At 42.1% G+C, this 16,166-nt stretch overlaps 1 protein-coding gene across 1 annotated transcript in view; it reads left to right on the forward strand.

The window, feature by feature from the left end:
- Positions 1-3,845: 3,845 nt before the first annotated feature.
- LOC147750804 (sodium-coupled monocarboxylate transporter 1-like) overlaps positions 3,846-16,166 on the forward strand; it is a 366,759-nt gene continuing 354,438 nt past the window's right edge. The window contains exon 1 of the mRNA XM_086936978.1: positions 3,846-4,493. Within this exon, the coding sequence (XP_086793104.1) occupies positions 4,143-4,493 (351 nt within the window). The 5' untranslated portion in view covers positions 3,846-4,142. The remainder of the gene's footprint in view (positions 4,494-16,166) is intronic.

The raw sequence follows: 16,166 nt of genomic DNA on the forward strand, positions 1-16,166 counted from the left end.
AAAACCCAATCAGGGGTAGCAAGCACTATATAAATGCAAACTTTGTTCCCTCTTCTATCCCTCCACTATCCTTGTCAATCCAAATAACTGACTAACATACCCATCACTCACTATACATTTTTTATGTGATCCGGAGTAGCGACTCACCAAAAAAGCATTTTGATGCCTCATCAGGGGTAGTAAGCACTCTATAAATGCAATTATGGTACAATACAATACAATGTTACCTAGGTGCATCCACTGTTAACCTCTTACACTGTCACACAAGCAGCTGCAATGGTTACAAGCATCAATTGTCCTTTATTATTTATTTCTTTTGCTCAGATACTGCAAAGTTTCTGCATTTGTGCTGTTATTTTCATGTTTACCCTGCCCCCCCTTTTCCCCCAGTCCTGTTAGCTTTTACACATCACATCCCCTTGCTTGGGTTGATTGATTGGATCGGGTGTTTTTTTCAATGGGGGAGAGGGGGCATGTAAGCTCTGAGAAACCTTCAGCTTTGATCTTTTTCTTCATTTTGTTTTCATTATGCAAACGCAGGTGTTTAAGTAGTTTCACTCCCACAGACAACATATGCAGTGCAAGGTTGTTTCAACCTAATCTAAACTTATTTTGGCTTATACTTGTGTTGGTTGTCTATTTACTTATGTAATATTGCTCGACCTCCTCTGATGTGTCTGTAAAACATTCCTCTTTGGGAAGACGTGTGGTCAACCGCCCCCAGTGCCAGGACACCTCTCCAGAGGTAGCTGTGTGCTTTACAAATGCTAGTATTTCATATTATTTTGACCCGAATATTTCTCATAAATTCTGACCTTCTGTCCTGAATTTTTGTCCCGTGTTTTGACTCTTTGTCCTGAATTTTTACACTCGCTGTCCTGAATTTTCACCCATACCAGTTGGGCATCCTGCATGGCCCATGTTAGAAACTGGGTTTCTGGTTGGCAGGGGCATATACCCTATCCAAGCAGGAACCACAATCCCAGTCAGGGTAAGTCACAAATAAACCCTAAATGAATGTTTGCTCACCCGCTGGTAGCTTCGCACAGAGGAGTCAGGCTTATCTAAGAGGGCAATGTGTAAAGTATTTGTGCAACACACACACACTGCCACCCACACACCCCGCCCCCACCCTCCAAAATACTCTGCGCAGGTTTAGAAAAAATATTTTTATGAGAAAATCAAGACCAAAATTACAAAGATCCAATAAGTAGAACCAGAGTTATGAATCTTTAAATAATAAATGAAATGGTAGTGCTTAGAAGCCAATCGCTTAGGGGTTAAATGAGGTCGTGCTGCACCCGGGTAAATCCAAGTTCAGGCCGACTCTGATGGAAGGCAGGCTGGCTACAGGACTCACGCAGGTCCAGCTGAAAAGTACCTCGGATGGTATGAACGACGACATCAAAAACTTGATGTGAGGAGTCAAAGAGGCACCACATCTTGACCATTCCGAAGATGGAAGTGAAGCAAATGTGTCAATCCGCAGAGTTGATAAAGACTTCATCAATGCAAGTGATGTGTTATCATCGAGCCACGCTGTCCGTCATCATCAAGCTGCGCAGTCCATCCAGGCAAAGTCATCACTGCATTGATTTTGATGGTTCTGGACAGCAGAAATCAGAGTTGAAAGGCCCAGGATTGGCACCACTTGGCAGGGCTGGACTCACAGTTGGCAGAGTCCACGTGCTATTTCAAAGTAAAAGGAAGTCTTTGCTAGCCATGAGACTTCATACCAGGGGACAAGCCAGGAAGCCATTGGATTCACTCTGGGTTCTAGTGAGATGGATCCAGTCCTTGACCTCAGAAGGGCAGAGATCAGCAGGGTAGCTCAGCAAAGCAGTTCTTTCAGAGCAGTCGGTCAAGCTCAGTGGCAATCCTTGCAGCACAAAAGTCTTTATTCCTGGCAGAGTTCTTCACAGGTCCAGTAGTGTGCTGCCTTGGTAGGGTCAGAGTCCCAGTATGTATACCCAAATGTGTCTTTGGAGTGGGGATGACTTCAAAGCAAGCCCTTAAAGTGCACAGATCCCTGTCTGGCCGGCTATCTGTTGGGGGTAATCAGCCCTTTGCGTGGGACACATGACGCTGCCTATCCAGGATTAAAAATCAGCTCCCTTTACCTCTTCCTGCCCAGGAAAAGCTATCAGAATGGAGATGAGTTCTCAATAACACCAACCTTCCTGTGTTTGTAGCTGTCGAGAAGGAATTCACAAAGTGTAGCTGCCTCTGACCTAAACATGTATTGGAGACAGGCTGCAAGGCACACAGAGCAGTAAGAGCAGGGAAATGTCAACTTTCTAAAATTGGCATTTCTAAAATGGTAATGTTAAATCCAGTTTTACCATTAAAGAGAATTTATCATCACCATTGGGATCAGGAATTACAGCTTTAAAGTATATTACGGAATTCTCAATGGTAGCCTATGAGAGGAGTAGGCCTCACAGTGATGAAAAACGAATTAAGCACATCTATTTACAAGGCACCCTGCCCTATGTGCTACCTGGGGCCTACCTTAGGGGTGACATGTATAATAAAGGGGAGTTTAAGACTTGGCAAGTAGTTTTAAATGCCAAGTCAAAGTGCCAGTAAACTGCACACAAAGTTCCTGCAGTGACAGTACTGAGACAGGTTTGAAAAGCAATGCCTGTTGGTGGCACAATCAGTGATGTAAGCCCGCTAGTAGCATTTAATTTACGGGCCCTGGGTACGTGGTATACTTTACAAGGGACTTACAAGTAAATTAAAGATGCAAAACAGGTGTAAACCAATTGTACCTTGTTTAGAGAAGAGAGCACACACACTTTAGCACTGGTCAGCAGTGGTAACGTGCTCCGAGTCCTAAGGCCAACAAAAACAAGGTCAGAAAAATAGGAGGAGGAAGGCAACATGTTTGGGGTGACCCTTTAGAGAGGGCCTTTTTCCCACACATATGCAGTTAGACTATGGACTATGATAAACCACCTATTACACTAGCACAATACTAATATGCTATAATCAAAAGTGAGAACCAAAAACAATATCCAATACCAGAGTATACAGTAGTATCCAATGTCTAGTGTTTGAGCTCAGATATGGTGGCTTATCACCAGACGTGGGCGCTAGGGCACTCAACCATGAGTCTCTTTCTCTGGAAACATATTGGTCAGCTGCCTTTTTTCGTTATACGTAAACCATTGCTGTATTTATTTTGCTTCTCTTCATTCAATAGTAGTGTCGCTGGGTCAAGATACTGTTGGCTCCACCGGAATTCACCTACAACACTGAGGCAAGTTCCAAGCTGCAGTGTTAAAGATGGTCATGCCATACCTTCTAGAAAGAATCAGTGGATATCGTGGGCGCCTGGGTACCTAGCGCAAAGAGAGTCTTATGGAGACACCATTCTCTAACAATGGGTAGATAGGTAAAAAGAAGGAGCCACAACTTCCCAAGATGTCTCTCTGACATTTAAAATTTTATTTTGTATACTTAAGCATATTTTTTTGTTTCCATAACTTCCCCTCCATAATCCTTTTTTAATACGTCAGAGTATCAATCACAGCACCCCAACATTATATGTATTAGATTCGATTATATGCAAAGTTCAATGGTTTTATATAGCATCTTATATCAGGGTGTAGCAAATATATTTTTGTTAAGCTCTTGACTGAATTTATTACTGTCTAAACCTTGTATTAATTGTTTTAATTATCCTAAAACACAGGCCTCTATATGGGTGTTGCAAAACTAAGCAAGGTTGTTCGACAGCTTATTGGGGAGGAGTCCTTTATTTAATATGCACTTTTTAACTCCTTTGGGTGTTGACTTAAAAGGCATGGCTTATGTTGCTGTGGTAGGAATGAGTTGAGAGTAGCTACTAGCGGATGCCCGGTAACAAAATGGTTAGGCTCACTCTGTGATGGTGAGCCTGTCAAAAGCAATTCGTGCAGAACGGATTTATTTTTTATTACATTTGGTTTTGTTTTGCTCAAGGCCTTTGCAACATTACTGCAGAATGCTATAATTCTTCAAATCGTTTCAAAATATTGAGGACAGTGGACAGCAGAGAATAGCTGATGGTTGGAAAAACAGAAAGAGAGAACGCCAACCTTTTTACTCCCTGGAAGTCCTACTCTTGCTGGCCTTGATCTAAGCTGTAGTGGATAATGGCGGTCCGCGGATTAATTGCTATCTTCTCTGCCTGGGACTACGTGGTTTTGGCTGCGGTGCTGGTCATCTCTGCCGCTATTGGCCTATATCATGGATTTGCTCACGGTGGGCAGAGGACGACATCACAGTTCCTGATTGGAGAGAGGGCCATGACTGCCATTCCGGTGTCAATGTCTCTCACCTCCAGTTTCATGTCCGCAGTGACCATCCTGGGTTCGCCCGCTGACGTGTACCGCTTTGGAGCAATATATGCCCTTTTTGCTTTTTCCTTCGCCTTTGTGAGCATCATTACTGCCGAGATCTTCCTCCCTGTTTTTTACCGATTGGGAATTACTAGCACCTATGAGGTAAGAGATTGTTTGAAACTCTGTTGAATTGCAGTTCTTTTATTCTTGATTGACATACTATGTTCATCACAAAATCTACATAAAACCAGTTTTTTTATTATTTAACCAGAAATGACTAAAAACTATTGTCTTACTTATTGCTTATTCATAGAGACTGCTTTCCAGTGCAGCCGTTGACAATAAAATGTTGACTATTTTTATCGATTTGCTGTGTAATTGTTATATTGAGTAGCAAATAAGGGAATATTAGAAATCCTTTCTCATGTCAATATTGTAAAAGTGACCAATATGGTTCTATGAAACGCAAAACGTGTTGGTTTTTGGCAAGATGGGTACTGGCTAATTGTAGTTAGGATTGTGTTACCATAGAAAATGCATTTTTGTGTTGCTAATAATTTTGGCACTGTTTGACGAATTTCCACTAAATTTCATAAAAGCGCTACTTTTTGACTAGGTTGTGCTTTCGGCCATGCATGGAATGGGTTTGGCTGCCTTCGGAGTGGTTGGACGCAAGGCCTGGCTTGCACCCAACCATTAGTGGGGGGGTGGCTTTACAAATGATACCAAAAAAAACTGTAGACATTGACTGAAAAAGCAAAGGTTAAAGTTACATTAAAGTTAAGTATGAATTTCATATCTTCTATGACATAATTGATTATGTTACTGCAACTTTTGCAAAGAAATTAGTCATGAGAAAACTGTGCATGGTGGGGTTCCACGGGAGCGAGAGCTCTGATTGGCTAACTGTTGGCTGAATAGAAATTAAATGGCCGACCATCACTGTGTATATGGAAAAATTGCTGGTGTGAAAATGATCATAAAAAGATATATAAAAGGGAAGGATAAAGGCATCCTGCCTCCCTACTAATTGAGAGGAGATCTCTAAGGCATAAGTTCTGTGATGAAGCAAACAGTAAATTCTGTTAAAAAAAATATTGTGATCCAATGGGACTCTAGCGGGATTATGAAACATAAAAAGAGGTGGATGGTCTCTCCCCACACCCTACTATGCACACCCATCACCCTGGGGAGGAGTCTCAGTGGAGATGCCAGTCCCTTCCCACACACTGCTGTACATGCCCGTCACCTTGAGGAGGAGTCTCAGCAGAGAGGCGAGTCTCTCCCTCTACCGTACTATGTACACCCCTCACCCTTGGGGGTAGTCTCAGTAAATAGGCCAGTCCCTCTCTATACATACGAGGCACACCTGTCATTCTGGAGAGAAGTCTCAATGGAGAAGCCTGTCCCTCCCTACACCCTACTATGCACATCTGTTGCCCAAGGCAGAAGTCTCTGCGGCCAGGCTAGACCCTCCTCACACCCTATTGCGCACACCCGTCACCCTGGGGAACGGCTTCCCAATGCAAGGCAGCACTATGCACTGCCTTGTGTTACTTTGCATTTACTAAACCATGCATAGCCGCACATAGTGGCTGTGTATGGCTTAGTAAATGCCAAAAAGGATGTTGCACCAGGTTGAGTTACACTAGATATACAACCCTGATGCAAAACCTTATTTAATCTGCCCCCTCAAGTCATCAAGATATGACTACTGGCTCTATGTTACTGATGCATGGATGCTGAGTAACTGCCAAAAAACTGAGATCGTAACTTCCATAGAATTAAAAAACTGCCATCCTACAGCCATATAACCCAAATAACTCGACAACTCATCATCAACATCAAAAGAAGCAAGACATTTCAGAGTGCTCATGGATTACAATGTTTCCCTGATTCGTCAAGTGTGCCAAGTCACAAGAAGTTCCTCGAAAATCCCAAGCACACTCTTTAACACCTTTGGGCTATCCTAAAAACCTGCAGGCTGCTGTCAGACTTGGTATGCCTGGATAAAACTATGCAAATAGTCTTTTCCCTTAACCCCTCACCTCCAAGTCTACAAATGACAAAGAATACAAACAGTAGCACAGATACGTTTCCTTTACTTTTGCCCAGGGGGCTATATCACAATAGTGCTGCATGTGCTGCCCTGGCTCCCTACAGCCAGATGCCTTTCCTTTAAAGTACTCTTCGTTCTCCACATGGATACCAAGGCAACGGACCATTAATCTGCCAAGCTAAGTAACAAAGATATACACAGAAATGAACACTCCATTCCAGACTAGTACCTTGCTGATCATGCCTTCTACAAACATAATTCTCTGGAGGAAGTTTCTTTACACAAGTTGCGGGATCATGGCGATCCATCTCAGAATGACCAGAAACATTCAGCATCAGCTGAGACTAAGGAAGTAAAAACTTGGGTTTTCCCAAGATAATGATGCACAATCGCATGCACCAATGAACAAATTCGATCAGTCACGGAAAATATGGACATCAGATGGTTCAGGACTATTTCCATCTAAGAAACACACCTATACATGATCAAGGAGGGTAGGTGTGACCACATGTGGATCTAGCTCTCACTCTGCATTATTCCTCTCCAAGCATTAATGATCAACTAGCACCATAATAATGCATTCCTTTACTAATCCAGCACAACACCTAAACACTACTCACATAAGCCTCATTAATCAATCCCACCTTCTCAAGCAATCAATAATAACATATTTTTATCAGGCTCATGCATTTTATCTCTAAGTCATCTTCACCTTACTACACACATAGGCACAGCGATCGATGTCAGAATAAAAGCACCATTCTAGTTAAATAGGCATCACACCAAACACCAGCCTTGGCTCGTGCAGGGAAGAACAGTGGGGCGGTGGGGCAGGGTGGAGGGGATTTCGATGGACGATGATGAGGGAAGATTCATTATTTATTTAATTTTCCCTTGTCATCGTCCTTCGAAATACCCCCCCTCTCCCCAATCCGGCCTCACCTTCTCTTACCTGCCCGGCCCGCGGCTACCAAACACTTCCTACAAAGGCCACACTGCATGCCATCATCCTTCCAAGAGAGTGCTCCCTAGAGTGTACAGTGCTACATATCCACTGATGCACTCCAGTGCTTAAAACGCATTTCCAAGAGGGTAAATAAGTACATTTAGGAAATGATCTCACATATTTTTATACAATTGGTATATGTTAAAATTTTCACTGAGGTTTTTCTGCAAACATTTATGATGGTACACAAAAAGGTTAAGTCTGACTTATTCTGAGCAGTAATTCAGCAGCATCATGTAATGACAACATTGTCATTATGGGGTGTGGCTAAATAAACACTCTTAAAATACACATTTCACTGCAATAGGAGTGTAATAAAACATTAGGCCCTCATTCTACAGGCATGGCAATTCCAATTCAAACTACAGGGGGATACAGGTAGAGACTTTCCACACACATTTTTACCAGGTAAAACCAGGTAACGTTTGTGCAGGGAAAACCACAATATTCTGAGTGTTGTACATTAGAGTGGGAGGAGGGGTATGCCGTTATTATTGCATTATCCAAATCTAAGAGTTCCAAAAAAAACAGTTGTTGATTTCACAAGGTACATAAATAAAGTATAACCCAATTTTGATAAATTCTCATGATTGTGTGAAAGATATATTTTTTCATAGGAAAAACTGACTCCTAGCATGCTGGTAGTTTCCCAGATAATATTGGACTTTCACTTTGCACCTGATACTAAAGGTTATTTTAGATTGTTCCTTAAATTCCGTAAATGATCACAGGTGTCATTTGGAGGTGGGCCGTAATGGGATTAGCACCAACTATTGGCAGTTTTCTTCTGTGCTTATCTTTTGCATCCCCAACATCATTAGCCACTTCAGTGCAGAGGATAACCCAACCTATTCATGTCCTCTGCACTACAGACGTCACCAGTTCGTTCTCCGGCGACTGAAGCGGGTTGGAGCTCTTACCCCTCTAGTGGCATAGCAGCGGTGCAGGACGGTGTGTGGTGAAGTGGGTCTCGGTGGGTGGGGAAGGAGCAGGATTTTTGGATGAGGGAACGGTTGTTGTTGCAGTGTGTATGTGGGGGCAGTCTTTGGAAGAGCTGACATCGCGGAGCGTCTCGTTCCGACAAGGAGCAGGATTTTCTGCCATATTTTTTCCGGAGCTAGAGGTTAGGGTGCTTGAGGAAGATATACGTGTCCACCGTGACCCCTTTTGCAAAACCCCTGCTATAAAGGCCCCAAGAAAGATCCTAATAAATTTAAAAGCCTATGCCTCAAAGAGAAAATTATGGCTGAAGCCGTTAAAGCAGGCTCCTACTCAAAGGGAAAGTGGTCCTTCAAAATTAGATCGGATATATCTAGGGACACACAAGACAGGCAATGGGGGCAGGGCAAATATATTCATGAATTAAGACTTCTAGAAGCCGCAGTTCAATTGCGTTTCCCTGCCACTTTGAAGGTAATGTGGAACAATAAGATGCTAAATATCAAAGACCCAAAGAGCATGAGTTTAATCGATTACAGAGGGAAAGCAGAGTTTGATAGATTACCCAATGACATGTGGAGTGGTCCCCAGGGTGGGAAGAGGAGTTATGTTCATAATGGAAAGTATGTCATTTAGCACGGGGTGTGGGAGCATGTGGAAAGAAAATAAAGTCCTTACTGATGAAGAAAAGAGTTGCATGGCTAACAGGGGTTTGGTTTGTAGTTCCCTTTCTCATATACTTTAAGACAGAAGAAATGATGGACCCACAAAAAGAAAAGACCCTTTGAATCTTATCGTGGAATGTTAATGGCCTTAGAGTTGTCAGCAGACGAAGAAAATCTTTCGAATATTGGAGATTACTAAGTAGTGAAATAATAATAATATAGGAGATTCAGTTATTAAAGAAATAATAATCAGTGAGTATTTTAAAAGGGCGAAAGTCGGTTGAAACTACGTATGTAGGAATCAGGAATGTTGTATAAAGGGAGTGTCCATTCTATTCAAAGACCTATAGGAGCAACCTAGAGAAAATGTATGGTAGATAGAAGGGGTAGGTGGATTGTAGTCAAGGTTAAATTGTATGGAAATTGGTTTGCTGTCATAGGATATTACGGCCCAAATATTGATGACATAGCATCTTTCAAGGAGTTATATAATCTTTTCTTGGTCGGATATAAAAGTACCTATTATATTAGGGGCATATTTTAACGTTCTGATAGATCCCCTGCTAGATAAATCCTCTCCTAGGAATACAGTTAATACCCCTAAGATGAGAGCTCTTATAAAACAGATAATGGAGGATTTAGATCGGATGGATTTTTGGGAGTAAAAATGCAGCAAGGATAATAGATTTATCTTTAAACATAAAAAATATAGACACTCCTCGAGAATATTTTATTTGGGTAACTAGTAGGACTTGAAATAAAGCCACAAAAGTGGACCATATAATAGAACATTTCTCAAATCATTCAGCCACAAATTTGGAATTAAGCCCGACTCAATCCCCTATGCAGAAGAGATGGACCTTAAATCAAGTCCTGCTACTAGATGTTACATTAGTGGAAATTTTAAAGAAAGAAACTAATGAATTCTTCCAATTCAATAAGTCTTCTTCCCCACCACATATTGTGGGGGAGATTAATTAGTCTCTCTATTGCCCGGAGTACGGAGCGGAAAACCAAGATAGAGAACCTGGAATCTAAATAGACAGGTTTTCAAAAGAATTAGAGAACTCCCCAAATGTTCAGGACTAAGCCCGAAAATTGGCTGAATTGCAAGAAGCAAAAAATTGCTTGTTTTTCAAAAAATGGGAGGCCAGTATATATTTCACCATGAATATGAGGAGGGCTGCGGGAAATTCTTGACATGGAAAATCAAAACAGAATCCTCTAGAAATAGCATCGTAGAAATCCTAGATCCCAAGCCAGGTAAAAGGTGTATGACGACAAAGAAATGAAAAGGGCCTTTAAACTTTATTTCACAAAACTGAACAAGGAGGACACAGTAGCAACAATTGCAAAACTATTTTGAGGAAATAAATACTGCTAGATTGACCCCAATTGCAAGGGAACTCCTTTGTTCAGAGATAAGTCTGGAGGAAGTAAGATTGGGAATGGATACACTGGAAAAAGGGAAGGCAGCTGGCCCAGATAGCCTGCCCAACGAAGTATATAAGGTTTTAAAAGAAGGACTGCTACCTTTGTATAGGGAGATGATAAATACGGCCTTCTTAGAAGGAAAAAAGCTTCTGCAATCCTGGGAGGAAGCTACAATCAGCATTATTTTAAAACCAAACAAGAACCCTAAGATATGTGAGTCATACGGACTGATATCCCTCTTAAACTGTGATTAAAAGATCTATACCCAGATCCTAGCTAAACGACTGGAGAAGATTATAGGGAACGTAACGTAATACATACTGACCAAAAGGGTTTTATTAGAGGGAGACAACTACATGGTTTGGCACATAAGCTGATCGGAGCAATAGACCTGGCTGCAGGAGAGAAGATACCCCTGAAGGTCCATCGACCACGATGGAGCACAGGTTGGATGCAGGGACCACCTTTGTCCTGCTGAAAAAGTACCTTGTTGGATGATGCATCGAGGGTGAGATGCCTGGAGCAGGGAGGCTATGCTTCTGTTCTGATCCTAAGAATTCATAGGTGATGCAATGATGTTGAGACGGGCAACTCAGGGATGCAACATTTTCAAACCGTACTGGATGTTGGCGATGTATATTCATCAAGCTATGCAGCTGGCAATGCAATGTCTTTGAAGCAGGCTATGGGTCGGTGCCAAAGTAGATGAGTTGATCCGACTGGCGCAACAATGGCGCTAGGTGGATTTTTGAAGTTTAGCACAGAAAACCCACTTCCATGGGCCCAGGACTGGATTGGCACCACTTGGCAGGACAGGACTCACAGATGGTAGAGTCCAGGTACTGTTGCAGGGTTGATGGAATGTGTTGATGTCACTTCAGAATAGGAGGCAAGCAAACAAGCTCTTGGCGTTACTCTGAGTTCAAGTGGTGTAGGTCCAGTCTGTCTCACCCCGGAAGAGAGGACAGCAGGCAGGTCAGCACAGCAAAAAAGTTCTTCCAGAGCAGCAGTCAGCAGGGTGCCAGGCCTTCACGGGCACAGCAGTTCTTCCTGGTAGAGTATCCACATGCCCAGAAGTGTACTGAGTTGTTAGGGTCAGAAGTCCAGTTATTATACTCAGTGGTGCCTTTGAAGTGGGAGAGACTTAAAAGAGGGACTTTGAAGTGCACAGACATCCTTCATTCCATGGCCCCAGAATAACTAGAGGGGGTTAAGCACTCCTTTGTGTGGTAGCAGGATACAGCCCATTCAGGTGTCAGTGTCAGCTGCTCCCTTCCATCCTGCCCAGGATGACCCATCAAGGTGGGAATTGCTCATCAGACACACCTATGCTTGCTTTGTCTGAGGCTGTCTAGAGGGAATATACAAGACCCAGCTGTCGTCCACCCCAGATATGTATTGTAGCACACAGACCTTAAGAGCAGAAAAATACCAACTTTCTAATGAGAGTTTAACTACCGCTTCGGTTATGGACGGAGCGTGCTTTAGAAGCATCAATTTGGAGCTGGAAAATTTAAATCAGTTTAAGAAGTAAGGAGTACCACTAGTTAAAAGACTGAATTGGCTGTTCACATCGACCGCTGCCTTCTCCAACTGGTTGCACAATTGATTTTTAAATAACCATTCGCCAACTAATTAAAATTTGAAAGCACACCGCGGAAGCACGAAGTACCAGTCTGCGAGGCAGGTTGTGCAATGCCCAACACAATAAATACAGATTACTCCTTACTGAACAGCATGTCATCTATTCCCCAAATGAGCCCAAAACTCAAAGAAATCCAGTAACGGCCCTGAGGAGAAGCCTTTGATTCAAAACGGCTTTGAAATGCGTTGGCACCTTGTTTGCCACAGCGGACTATGCTTTTGAAATAAAGTAGCAACCAAAGGAATTTGTTTCAATCAGGTTGCCTATAAAATTATTCCCCGTTGGATGGTGGCCCTGAACTATAGTCTTTGGGCCCCCTGTGTTGATTTCTGCTTATGACTGGTAGCAGTGTAGATTTGTATATACTTGTCATCATATGCTGATGTTGAAACTCATTTCATGTTTTTTCTGTGCAATGTGTATTTTAGTCTTAATGTAGTTGTGTTTAATTGTGTACAAATTATAATGATTAATTTGTATAGACTGTAAATAATGAGAAGTGTGTAATGTTGCTCCTTATCCAGCAGCAAAACAATTTTTGTGGATATAAAAAAATATTTAAAATAATGAAATGATTAAATAATTGGATCAAAATATTGAGTAATTCGGTCCCTGTCTTTTTAGTGATTGACATAAATGAACAGCTAGTTCCCTTTTTCCATAAATTCTAATAATAACCCGTTCTAGCTGGGCGTTATAGGGTCCACGCCATCTTTCATAAACTTTCTAAGAGTGGCATTTTAAAGTTGTAACATTAAATCTAACTTTACCATTACAGAGGGTTTATTATTATAGGTCCATAGGTACCAAACATGGCAGTTCTACTCTTTCTTAATCAGAAAATACACTTACTAAATGTGGTAAGGAATTCCCAATGTCAGCCTATGAGAAGGTTAGGCCTCACAGTAGAGAAAAATTAATTTGGGAGATTGTCTGTACCAGGACATGTAAAACTAAAAGGTATACACACTGCCTTTTCTTTACAAAGTACCCTGCTCTATGGGCTAGGTATGGCCTACCTTAGGGGTGACGTATGTGAAATAAAAGGTGGGTTTAAGGCTTCAAAATGGGTTTTAAATGAAACACTTGACATTTGGACAGTGGACCACAAAGCAACATGTGCAGCACCTGTACCGAAAATTACCACTAATATTAAATGCAAAAGCTATTCTGTGTGCAGCAATCCAAATGTGCCGTCTGTCCAGAGGCACCACTCCTAACGAGGTGATTAAATACAAAACAACCAGATTGGAACTGCACCACTATTAGTCAAATCAGTTCATGGGTAATAGTCCATGGATATTGTAGAGTCTAGGTTCAATGAAAAAAATTGTTGTAGCTACAAGATATGTATCGTTTTCTTCTTTATTTAGTTTTCAAAACAAACCATCAGCCAACGCGTTTCGTCCTTCTTCAGGGCTGTAAGTTAAAAACATATAAAAAAGCCATGTACAAGAAAACACACTAAACATAACGAGCAACACTTATATATACACAACATTTATATATATGAATGTCACATTCAAAACAATGATACATTGATATGTATCAATCCTAATACATAAAGAGAAAATTTCCCTCTACACCAAAGGCCAAAGTGACATTCAAGATGAAAGTTGTTTACGAACAATTTATAAAATAATAATAAAATATACTGACATGCATGTGTATAGACAATTTTAATGAGAAAGCAGAAAGAAAAGGAAGATAAAAAGGTCAAAGTCTAAGAGTCAAAGACAAACTACAGAATATATATGACATAGGCAATCAGATGACAAAAAAAGACAATAAGAAATAAATAAATAAAACAGCTAAAGGCATCAAAGGCCCATAAAAATTCCTCTTCTAAACGGGTTAAGTTAACCTCCAAGAGCAGGCAGGTCACTGGAAAGTTATAGCTCCAAAGGTGACCCCAACTCGAGACCATAAATGGAAAGCAAATGACGCTGGGAAACACCCTACATGAATACAGAAAAAAAAACTACCACTGCTCTATGGGCTAGGTACGACCTACCTTAGGGGTTAGGTATGTGCAATAAAAGGTGAGTTCGAGGCTTGACAATGAATTTTAAATGCTAAATCAACATGGCAGTAAAACTGCACATACAGGCTCTGCATTGGCAGCCCTAAGATATGTTTAATGGGATACTTAAGTGAGTGGCACAAACAGTGCCTCAGGCCCACTAGTAGCATTTAATTTACAGGCCCTAGGAACATATAGTGCACTTTACTAAGGACTTATAAGTATATTAAATACGTCAATTGTGGCCAAACCAATATTACTATGTTTAGGGGAGTAAGCACATGCACCTTAGCACTGATTAACAATGGTAAAGTACTCTGAGTTCTAAGATCAACAAAAACAAGATCAGCTGAAAAGGGAGGAGGAATGCAAAATATTTTAAAGCGACCCTACAGTAAGGATAATTTCCAACAGTATTTAAAAGTCGGACATGTACATTTAATGTTTGCAGTCTTGGCAGTGAAAAACGTCCAAAGTCGTTTTTCACTCTGGTAAGGTTGGCTCTCCCACAAGTCAACACTGGTTTACACTATTACCTTTAATAAGTGTTAAATTCAGTATGGGAATAGCTAGAAAAGTATTTTAAGGACTCATGTTAATAGCTATTTAAAATCCAACTTAATGGTTAAGCCTGATTTTGACTAACTTGAAAAAGGCAGTTTCAGAAAGTCGGCATTTTCCTGCCTAAAACTAAAATGCTTTCCCACTAGGGTCCAGCTGTCAACTGACCCCTGATGGATTACCTAAGGTGAGATGTGTATTGCTTCAAGACAATAGACAATGGGCTTTCGGTGAGGGGAGGAGTTCTCTCTTCCCTTGGCAGGATGGCCTGGGGGCCCTGCTCAAAGCCTTCATGATCTTCAAAGGATGCCTACCCTATTTCCAGCAGATTGAGCTCAAACCAAGGCCTGCCTCCATTTTGTCTCACTAGTCAAGCCGGCTGCAAAGCCAACAGGAGAGAAAGAACTGACCAGAACTGGTTATGGGGATGAACAAAGGAGAGACCTCCACCCACAGACTGGCACTGGGCATAAGTGTGGACCGCACATACCTCTCTACAGAATGTTGCTGAACTTGTGAAGAATCAGAAGAAGGATGCCCTGCTGTCTGAGGAGCCTGAAGGAAGACTGGTCTTGCTTGCCTTGAACCCTGGATCCCAGAAGTGGCTCCAAGTGTCAGTTTCCTGACTTCCTGTTTGACCTACGGGGACACAACAAGCTTCCTGAGGCCTCTCTACTTGCAGCTGCCTAGTTCCAACAGGATCTCTCTACAAAGGGATCGCAGGTCACCTTCTCAGATGACTACAGACCATACACGACGCTGTAGCTAGACTCGTCCTGGATCTTCCTAGATGAACCCATATTACCCTCCACCTCCGGGAACTCCAGTGGCTCCCTACAGGAAAGATGCCAGTGAAGCTCCTAACCTTTGAATACAAGGCTCTACACAACTGCGGACCCGCCTACTTGAGCCACCTCTATCAGTCCACCAGACACCTCTGCTTCGCTTCTCTTTGTCTAACCCTCACCACCCACACCTGATAAATCTTAGCTATTAAACTGGAATCACCCCAGTTTTCCCAAGCATGCATGGTTGTTTACCGCCCACCTCACCCAATGCCAAATTTCCCCCATGCATTTGGGGACTTGACTGCCCAACTTGTGATTAACCACTTAAGGGTGCTGATAGTTGGCAATTTCAATTACTGGCCTGAGAACAGCAAACAAGATTCCCTATCTCGTGACTTTACAGACACCTTGGTCAGCTTAAACTGCACTCAGCATATACATACGGCCACTCACAATAAGGGCCAAATTTTAGACCAAGTGTGGACCCAGAACCTAACCATCTCTTCCATAACTATTATTCCTTGCGCATGGTCCGATCACTACCTGATCACGTTCATGACCTCGATTATCAGCCCAGCTACTTCCATTAAACCAGGCAGTATGACAGCCAGGAATTGGAACCGAGCAAATGATTAAAGTCAAGTCAGGCTCCCCTCTCGACAGCGGCCCTCCCCACATTTTGCGTGAGACTTTCACGGCCTGCCCTGAACCCCCT

Source organism: Lissotriton vulgaris, chromosome 1_1, assembly GCF_964263255.1.
Source record: "Lissotriton vulgaris chromosome 1_1, aLisVul1.2, whole genome shotgun sequence".
NCBI classification, from domain to species: Eukaryota; Metazoa; Chordata; class Amphibia; order Caudata; family Salamandridae; genus Lissotriton; species Lissotriton vulgaris.